The sequence below is a fragment of the Scleropages formosus genome, chromosome 6 (assembly GCF_900964775.1).
Source record: "Scleropages formosus chromosome 6, fSclFor1.1, whole genome shotgun sequence".
In the NCBI taxonomy this organism is placed as follows: domain Eukaryota; kingdom Metazoa; phylum Chordata; class Actinopteri; order Osteoglossiformes; family Osteoglossidae; genus Scleropages; species Scleropages formosus.
Genome location: NC_041811.1, coordinates 25,384,117 through 25,394,234, shown reverse-complemented (window position 1 = coordinate 25,394,234; position 10,118 = coordinate 25,384,117). Strand labels below are relative to the sequence as shown.

Sequence of the window (10,118 nt, the reverse complement as noted above, 5' to 3'; positions counted from 1 at the left end):
GATACCCTCTTCTACCCTCAGTGACATTATGGGAAAAACAAGAGCAAACACAGCTGCAGTCAAGTCAAGCTTTATTGAAGTTACAGGATAGTACTTGGTGTACATCTTTGTAAACTTACTCTTACATTAGATTGCTATGGGGAGTGGTGTCTGTTGGGTGTGGGGTGAAAGGACACAGAAGTTCAATCTTTAGCCATGGCATAGCAAGATGTGAAGGCTTGGTCTGAGAAGATGGCTGCTGCTCAGGGCACACTGAGATGGCAGCAGGTCGTCCTCAGGCAGTTGTCTTGCCCGCTGTGTGGCTCTCCACACTGCTGGATGCAGACGTGGTCCTTTCTTCCGTGGTGACTCCGCCTGTTGGGTGTTCAGAGTTGAAACTAGTGAGCACACCAGGTCCTTTATTTGTCAAATGTGATGACATTTACATGATGACATTTCTTTACACCTGTTCGATGCAAGACATAGGAGCTCTGTTGACCATTATTTGTAATAAGTGATTATTCACCTGGCACGCCATCTGAGGATATGCCCAGCCTCTTCTCCTCGCCTTCCAGCAGCTTCCTGTACGTAGCAATCTCAGCATCCAGCTTCAGCTTGATGTGAAGCAGTTCCTTGTAGTCCTGCAAGTATCTTGCCATCTCAAGCTTGGTCTCACAGAGCTGATTCTCGAGCTGAGCGATGATGCGCTCCATCTCGGACACTTTATCCATGTGGCTGGCCTCCATGTCATCCAGCTGCTGCTCCAGAGCTGAATTTGTGGCGCGGAGCCCATCAATCTGGTTCTGGAGATCGGTCACCTGGGTGTGGAACGTAGTGATCTCCTCCTTCATGGACTTCATCTGGTCTTCATGCTTACTTGCATGGGCCTTCAGGGTGTCAAACTTGTTCTTGTACCACTTTTCAGCCTCCTGTACATTGCGGGCTGCCGCCTGCTCTATTTCCACCCGCATGTTGCGCAGGTAGGCAGCCAGATCGGGTCGATCTGAGTCCAGCTCGGCCGTCACCTTGGAGTCCTGGATCTGCTTCATCAGGTCAGCCACCTCCTCCTCATGAAGCTTCTTCAAGAACTCCATCTCAGCTACCAACTGTTCCACCTGCTTCTCAAGCTCAGCCTTCTGGAGCGTGGCGTTGTCCACGTCCTCACGGAACTCTCGCAGGATCATCTCTGCCTCCTCTGAAAATGTTTAAAATGATCATTTTTGACTCAGTCTTCTTGAACATTTTGCAGCGGAAGAACAATTTAATGTCCTGTAATGACTGACATTAGAAACTTTTACATCTACAGTGCATGCTTTGGAAGATGCTTCAGAGGAGCCTTTACAGATGTTTATGGAGGAAATGTTCTACAGTTATTCAGTGCCATGGATTTAGAATGTCATAATTTACAATAATTATTGGGAAAGGCTAAATATTACATAAACCTCAGGATTTTAAATAATTGCATATATCTATTCCCATAATATTTTCAGAACAAATCATCCAAGAGATTTCGCTTAACACCAAAGATTCTGTCACATTTTCAGTCTGGTCAATGGACCTCACCTTTGAGTGAGAGCTCCTCTTCAAGCTTGAGCCTCCAAACCTCGATTTCTTCCTCGATGTATCCCCGTTCAATATCGGCCGTTCCTTTTTCGTTTGTCAGCGACTCGATCAGCTCTCTCATTTCTTTAAACTTCAGGTCGTACTCTTCCCCAACAGTGCTGGGCCCACCCTTATAGCGGCCCTGCAAAGCGATGAGCTCAGCCTTCAGGGCTGCATTCCTCTGCTCCAAAGCCTGCACCTTTTCAATGTAACCTGCAAAGCGCACATTGAGCTCCTGCATCTCCTCCTTTTCATTTGCGTGGACCCTATGGATCTCCGTCCCAACCTCCACAGCGGTACCACGGAAGCCCGGACGCCCGCGGGCATCTGAGGAAACCCGGCACCGGGATGGAGATGGACTCTGCACCCGCATGCTGGTGGTTCCACTGACCTTCAGTGTCTTCTGGGAGTAAGATGTCCCTCTCATGTTAGAAATCGCAGAGTTTAATAGTTTAAGATGGAGAGTCCTATGAAGGACAAGGAAACAAATCCCTGTATTTCTTTCTCTGCAGGCTACTCGTGGAACTGCCCCTCTCCAGGCTTACTGCACGTTTTTATGGAGGCGCAGAGAATTTTGCAGACACTCTCGAACCTCTCGCGGGTTTTCGACACATTTTAATTTGGTATTATGACACCCGAGCCAGACCTGCGGGGCATGCCTCGTTGGCTGTCATTTCAATGTAATGAGCAGCATGAAGTCCGAGGGGGCTTCGCGCTCCAGCGCCACATAGTGCAGCGCCCGTGTGGGACGCACTCTCCCGCAGTTCTGCTCAGCACAGAGGAGACCTGGCCATGTGGCTCTTTTCCTGTTTACTGAAGGAGAAGAATTTTTCCCTATACAAGAATTTATTCTCCACATCTTCTTAAAAGGGTACTGAAAATAGACAAGGACTAATCTGAGAGAATCAGATTGTCTTTATTTAAAGTCACTGTTATAGTTTGTTATATGTATAATATTTATTGAGTTTTCGTTTGCCTTATGAGTGCAAATTATACATATATATATTTTTCTGCCTAATGGCACCAGTTGCACTGTTCTGTATTAAATTTAAACCGTTTTACCCTAACATATCTAAGGAGTCACAAAAAACCTAAAACACTCCAATCCTAATACACGAGGGAAAAAAGGTCTGTTCTTAAGAATTTTTTTTTTTTGGTAAATGAGCTATAGGCATAGGACTCCACAAGCCGGGTGATGTCATTGTTGGGGTGCTGCTAGATTCTAAATGGCCCATGTTAATGGAAAATGTGGCCTCTGCTATGACGACTGCGTGGATCCATTCTTCTCCTCAGGCATCATGGAAGCCTGCAGTCAATGTGCTAAGATTCCCTTGAGCTCCTGAGGGCTGGTCAACAGTGCATCACTGCAAGCTGAATCCGCCTTTTTTCTCTTGCATTTAGGTGGGGAATTCAGCCTCAGGCATTCTTTGTCTTCAAGCGCTTTCTTGTTCAGTTCTGCGCTGGACACCTCTATCAGTGTGCGATGAACTATATACAGTACCTTTTAAAATGTCAAGCATAAAACTTTTTCTCCCGAAGTCTAAACATATACACGCACATTGGCTGAAGCCCCTTGTCCCAGGCGGGGTCGCGGCAAGCCGGAGCCAAACCCGACAACACAGGGCAAAAGGCTGGAGGGGGAGAGGACACACCCGGGATGGGGATGCCAGTCCATTGCAAGCCACCCCAAGCGGGACTCGAACCCCAGACCCACCAGAGAGCGGGACCCGGCCAAACCCACCGCATCCAGGTGATTTAGTGACTCTGAATTGCTTCTGTTTGTATGTGTGAATGAATTTGTGTGTCATTTCCCAGAGACGGATCGATCCATCCCATCACCTTCCCTGTGCTTCGGGGATAGACTCTGGACCACCTCCAAACTCCCGTGTGGGGCAAGAAGCACTGACAATGAATGAGCGAAGCATGTGGTATTGTATTTTTGGAGCAGAATAGTACAAGATGTGACTACTGTGACTATCATTAGTGTGGGAAGAAGCTCTGTTTTGATTTTTTCATATGCAAGCAGGACGCACACTAGCTACTTGACTTATGAATATGTCTGAAACCAGAAGTCTGTCCGTAACTTTTTTGTTTTTTCCTCCAAAGTGACTTTAATTCCTAAACTGCAATTGATAGCAGCTTCGCAGTATAAGGTTAGGTTAGGTTCTGGAAATATTTTGGATATTGATATAATAATTTAAATATAATAGGTATAAATATACTAAGTATAAATATACTCCACAAACTCCTATTATATTCAGACTGCTGGCCTATTCATCCCATAATTAAATGCAATGTGTCTTCTTGTGGCCACTCTCATTTTCCTTTATTATGTCTTTTTTGGACTCTGTGGCTAAAATATGTCTCTTTATATTGGCGCTATTATAATCATAAACACCAGACATGTGCTGTAAACACAGTGGATGCCAGTTGAATGAGGTGGCCCGACACCCTATTTTTTTTTTGTTGGATTGGGGGTTAAACACAGTCTGTTCTCTGTTCTTCAAACGGAAATTTTAGAAATTAGATAAGTGAAGAAAACAACCAATTCTTTGGCAAAAACTGGAAAAAAAGGACAAGCCTGAAATTTACATTTACATTTATTCATTAGTAAGGGGGTGCAGTGGCATGGGGGTGTTCAGCTGGCGCCTGCTGTGTGGCAGGTCTGGGGTTCGAGTCCCGCTTGGGGTGCTTTGCGATGGACTGGCGTCCTGTCCTAGGTGTGTCCCCTCCCACCTTGGCCTTGCGCCCTGTGTTGCTGGGTTAGGCTCTGGTTCGCTGTGACCTTGCTTGGGACAAGCAGTTGTTGACAATGGATGGATTTATTCATTTAGCAGATGCTTTTCTCCAAAGCGACGTACATCTCATAGAAAATACAAGGTGTGCATTGCATCAGCAGGAGAGAGACATAGATGTAGACGTGTGATTCTTAAGTACAGTTAGTTTATTTTCCACCATATTTACATTTACATTTACATTTATGCATTTAGCAGACGCTTTTGTCCAAAGCGGCATACATCTCAGCAAAAGTACAATTTATGCGTTACATTAAGAGAAAGAGACATAGCAGCAGACATGTGACTCAAGTAAACCTAGTTTGTTACCTACCACTTTCTGCACCGAGGTTCATCGTTCAAGTAGATGCATAAGACACAGACAAATCCCGATACCCCCCACCAATTTTTTTTTTTTCAGTTTTTTTAAATATTATAAGATACACAAATGAGCAGTACAATACCAGAGTAATGGCTGAATAAAGGTTGAACCATATGAACCAACGTACATCACACGAGCAGCTGCATAAAACTTTATCCGAATATCAAATTATTAGTGCGAGTAGAAATGAGCTATAATTTATTTTATGTGTTTTAAACTCTGTTACTTAACAAAGTGCTGCAGCTGGTTGTAACCTGCACAAGCCATAAATTTAAATTAATTCCACTGCAAATTTCTTAAGACAACCAGCTGATGTCTACAACCACTTGTCCCCAAGCAGGGGTGCACTGAGCCAGAACCTACCCAGCAACGCAGGGCACAAGGACACACCCTGGACAGGATGCCAGTCCACCACAGGGCACCCCCAGCAGGGCTTGAACCCCAGACCCACCACACAGCAGGCACCGGTCAAACCTGCCCCGCGACCGCACCCCCCAACTCATTTCTTACACACACACACACACACACACACACACATTTTCAGAACCGCTTGTCCCTTACGGGGTCACAGGGAACCGGAGCCAACCCGGTAACACAGGGCGTAAGGCCGGAGGGGGAAGGGGACACACCCAGGACGGGACGCCAGTCCGTCACAAGGCACCCCAAGCGGGACTCGAACCCCAGACCCACCGGAGAGTAGGACTGCGGTCCAACCCACTGCGCCACCGCACCCCCCAACTCATTTCTTACACATTTAATACTTATTTTCATTATGTTTCCAGGATCCAAACTTTAGAGAGAAATGAGATTATGAGAAAGGGATTCAGAAATCTGAGTCTGAGCCGAAGCCCAGCTGAGAGCCTTTTCCACACCTAATGCACCATTGCTGTTGTGTTCCTCAACTGTGAAATGAGAGACAAGAAAAGTGTCACAGTTTCGCCCCCTAGCGGTGACACTGCGGAGTGCAGTTCAGTAGGTCAACACTCATTCATTCATTCATTCATTCATTCATTCATTCGTTATCAGTAACTGCCTCTCCAGTGCAAGGTTGCGGTGGTCTGAAATCTATCCTGGAAACATAGGGCCTGAAAGGAATGTCATTAGCAGGAACTTACAAACTCACTCCAGACAGGGTTGGATTCAAACCACATCCAAACCCACAGCCCAGAAATGGTGCCCGATGCATCATCAGGGCGCCCCACAGAAAAGAAAAAAAACATATATTTTTCATTTCAGAAACACTATAGATTTTAATAGACGTCATTCTGTTTTATAAAGAAATACTACACACACTGCTTAAGGAAGTAAATTTCCTAAGAGGTTACATAAATAACACAGCAGCGCTGACCAAAAGTACCGCCAGAGGGTTTCCTAACACCTCACGTGGTATGCTGCGAGCACAACCTGGTTCGTCCTTTGGCCGGTGTGAATCATATGATACTAATTAACTGTTTCCTTACTATTCACAGTTTAAAAGTAATTTCATGTTAGCCTAATTTTATACTTGTTTCTAAGCAGGTGATTTTTAGATTTAATCACAGAATGGAACAGAATGTTATTTGCATTAAATAGGAATCATCAATGTAACCAAGTGCTTGAATGGTATCCGACCCTCAGTCTTAAGAATACAACCTTTTACCAACATTTTACCAACAATAACTATGACTTCTACACTAATTTGCAGAAGGAAGAACATACGACTGGAAAGATAAATGGCAGTTTCGACATTTATATACTGAACCAGCCTGTCATTTTACAGTGTGCATAAAATTTGTACATAAGCAGATAAATAAAACTTTTCAACTGGTTCACTTCCTTACAACTTTATTTAATCTATTTTTTATGGTTTCCCCACAGTGTAAAAATTACATATAGATATGCAGCAAGTAGCATTACTAAATAAAAAAAAAATCCATTACTAAGAAATTTAGAATGACAAACTTATTTGAAAGTGCAAGGTAAATGATGAAGACATGAAGTGAAAACTAAAATCTGAACTTTTTATCACATTACAGCTCATCTGTCTTGGATTGAATTTATTTCATCTCGGGACTCAGGCACAATATTCCATCAGGGAAATGAAATACTGTATCCTAGTGATCCCATACATGCACATCACAATTACGTGCGCATACTTTTACATCCTTCTCCATTCTGTGATCCATAAAAACCAGCTGTCTTCACATCTGAATTCACAGCTGTATTTGTTTTCATTTGATTCAAGGTCTGAAGTCTTGAATGGTTCGATTGGCTTTTGTTGGCCTTATGTTTGATGTAATCCAGGGCATTTTGGAAAGGCTCCAGAATAAATCTCAGCAACCGCATTCTTTCAACATGCTTAAAGTCTCTTTCTTCTGCCTTTTGAAATGTCTACATTGCTGCACATTCAGATGTTGTATGAGCTATTTTACTTCTTATCAGGCTGATAAAACTTCTATATGCGGTATTTACACTATGGTCATGCTGATAATGCCTTTAGTTCAAATATGATTAATGCGAAATAGAAATGGCATTTCTCAAAAAAAGATTATCAGATTGTATTAATAAGTTAAAATTGATTTCAAATTTAATACAGCACTCTCAGTAACTTTACCCAATAATTCAACTCCAGTATTTCATTACTGACTTATACGTACTATATGTAGTTAAATATGTATTCTAAGTTTGAATGCTGAAACAGGTACTCTGCATCACTGACAAATGACTCGGCTTAATGAAAGTGTATAAATTACAGTGAATATAACACCGGTGAGGCCCATTGATTATCTGGTTAATGTTACATATAGATACATGTAACCTTTAACAGGTTAAATGTATTTCTAGAGAGATTTCTTTTTGTAACACTTTTTGTCGCTTTCTGGTATGAACCATGTAACCATGATGGACCCCAGAATGTAAGCTGTTCGCTTTGCTAACAATATCAGTTCTGTTCAGACTGACACTGACATTCTGGTCTGTCTGTAGTTGAGAAGCATCTTCTGATTGTGTTGGTGACCTGAAGTGCATTAATTGCTTTAAAGGCATGTACTTACAACAATGACAGCGGTCATATGCATATAAGAATGCGACCATTTTTTGATTGCATGGTGACCCCACTGAAACACTCATGAGAATGTTAAGACTGCACTGTGACTGACAATGACGACCAAGAACAGAGGCGACCGAGGATGTCAAGGTCCAGTAGAAGTTCAGCTGGTTAAACTAGCTGAATAAGTACTGTATTGCATCATCTACTCTAGGAAGAGCTGTAAAACATCTGAAGGTTGCACGTTATTTAAAGTCACAAATTATTTCTTGCTTTTGTCATGCCATGCAAGGCCATAATTATGACACATATTATAAATTACAATACATACATATGATAAAAGCTGGTTGTTGGATCTGTAGGCCTCTGAACTCTGTAAGGGGGGGTTAGGTGTGGTGGGTTTGCCTGGTACCGGGTGCCTTGCGATGGACTGGTGTCCTGTCCAGGGTGTGTCCCCCTGTGACCCTGTGCTGCTGGGTGGGCTCTGGCTTGCCGTGACCCCGCTTGAGACAAGCAGTTGTTGACGTTGGTTGGCTGAACTTTTCAAGTAGTATCAGGAAGAGTATTAGCATGATTACATGTAAGCTTTAGTGATCATGTGAAATCAGCCACATGGTAGGTATGTTCAAAAGGACAGGCCTCATATAAGGACATCGGACTGTCGCTTAAAGGAATAAGAGAGAACAATTCAAGCATATAAGCTGGCAAAACTGGTTAAGTGAAATATTGAAAAACGAAATAAAACCGTCACCTGCGTATTGAATTGACAAAAGTGTATAAACGGAGAAGTAAGGTGACTATGGTGGGCTTTAAAAGTGTTTCTCTGTGTACTGAGAAATTTATTAAACTAATGACGCACCGTGGTAATGAAAACGTATGATGTTGAAGCTCTGCCCGACAGGAGGGAACAGCGAAAATGATGATGAGAGTTCGTAATGCGAAAGCGCCTGGGTGTGGGATGAGCGCAGCCTGAAGGCCTGGGACACTGGCTGCATGTTTTCTGAACACGCTACACACTTGAACAGCAGCCAGAGAAGGGAAAGGGCGGTGAAAGCGGAGTGTTTGTGAATCACGCACATAAAATGCCCGGTAAGCTGCTGCATCCTGGACAAGCGGGAGCGGTCCCAAGGAACCAGATGAACCAGGTATCTAACCAGCTCTGAAAGCTGAGCAGGCACTTCTGAACTTTGCACGGCAGCATCCGTGAGGAAGAAGCCAGCAGGGGGCCTGCTGTTACTGATAGTTGTCAAGTCAAATCTGCCAAAGAAGCCGCAGACAAATGGAAGGATAAAGGCACTCGGTTTATTCCTTTACATGCCTCCTGCTCCGCGAAACAACGTTACTGTCAATTTGCTTAACGCCATAGACAAATAATAGAGGTACGATAGCCGCGATGCTTCACATGGTCGTGGGTGAAGAAGGCAGAAAGAATTGCATTAGGTTCCAAACCCAGATATACCGGATCATCAGTTTACAAGCACAACTGGGACCTGGACGGTTTGGATTAAGGTTCCTGGATGTAGCTATAATAAATAAAAACACAGCGCGGGACACTCCGCTCTGCCGCAAATGGAAATTTTCGGAAATAGATATGCGAAGAAAATGCAGTTATAAATAGATGAAAAAGGAATATGTTTGCATTTTTTTAAACGTTCAACTCAATCGTTTATAATACGAGGAGTCAGCGTACCTACAATGTGGGAAAAACAGCTCCAAAGGTATTTGCTGCGAGAAGCGTAATGCACTGAAATCTGTTGTAAAATGCAACGAATTCATGATCTGTTTTAATAGACTGTAGCAAAAGAACAGGAAGGTATCACTTTTATTTTGACCTCAAGTTTAAAAACTGGTGTCGGCGCAGTCGGAATGTACAGTGGGAAAATGTACAGTATATGTCCTTGTCATTTATTACGTGCAACAGCATAAAATCACTTTTCATTTACATGACAGCAGTACAGTTCACCTTAGATGTTGCACAAAATTTATAATCATTTGATCTTTTTTATGGATACGGCAGAAATCTTTTATCCAAGAATCTTGGTAAAAATCAAAAATTTATTTCACTGTCATGCACACTCCTGTCCCATATTTTAAAAGTACATATATATAAATATATACGTGTGTGTGTGTGCGTCTGAGCATGTTTGTCCGTGCGTGTGTATGAACAATAAGAGCATGAATCATGACTCCAGGTTATCGGATGTACTTTTAGGTGCCGCGCAGCATGTGCCATATACGGTGTGCTTCCTGCCAAACATTTGAATATTTCCATGGCAACGCACAAGCCACAGTCCAGTTCCTACCTCAGGTGTTGCCTTACCTGATTACCTTTGGACCGTGACAAGCCAACGTCAGC

At 43.2% G+C, this 10,118-nt stretch overlaps 1 protein-coding gene across 1 annotated transcript; it reads right to left on the bottom strand.

Moving 5' to 3' along the window:
• Nucleotides 1-274: 274 nt before the first annotated feature.
• LOC108933284 (vimentin) lies at nucleotides 275-2,008 on the bottom strand. The gene is made up of 3 exons (XM_074559698.1): nucleotides 1,543-2,008; nucleotides 506-1,174; nucleotides 275-354 (listed from the first exon to the last, which is right to left on the bottom strand). Exons 1-3 carry the CDS (start codon nucleotides 2,006-2,008, stop codon nucleotides 275-277), a joined length of 1,215 nt encoding a protein of 404 aa, XP_074415799.1.
• Between the last annotated feature and the right edge of the window lie 8,110 nt (nucleotides 2,009-10,118).

Excerpts from the sequence above, each read along its gene's own strand:
- LOC108933284 (XM_074559698.1), bottom strand. The coding sequence starts at position 2,008 with ATGAGAGGGACATCTTACTCCCAGAAGACACTGAAGGTCAGTGGAACC. Across the intron at positions 1,175-1,542 it reads AGAGGAGCTCTCACTCAAAG|AGGAGGCAGAGATGATCCTG; the intron begins GTGAGGTCCATT and ends AAACATTTTCAG. Across the intron at positions 355-505 it reads ATCCTCAGATGGCGTGCCAG|GCGGAGTCACCACGGAAGAA; the intron begins GTGAATAATCAC and ends AACACCCAACAG.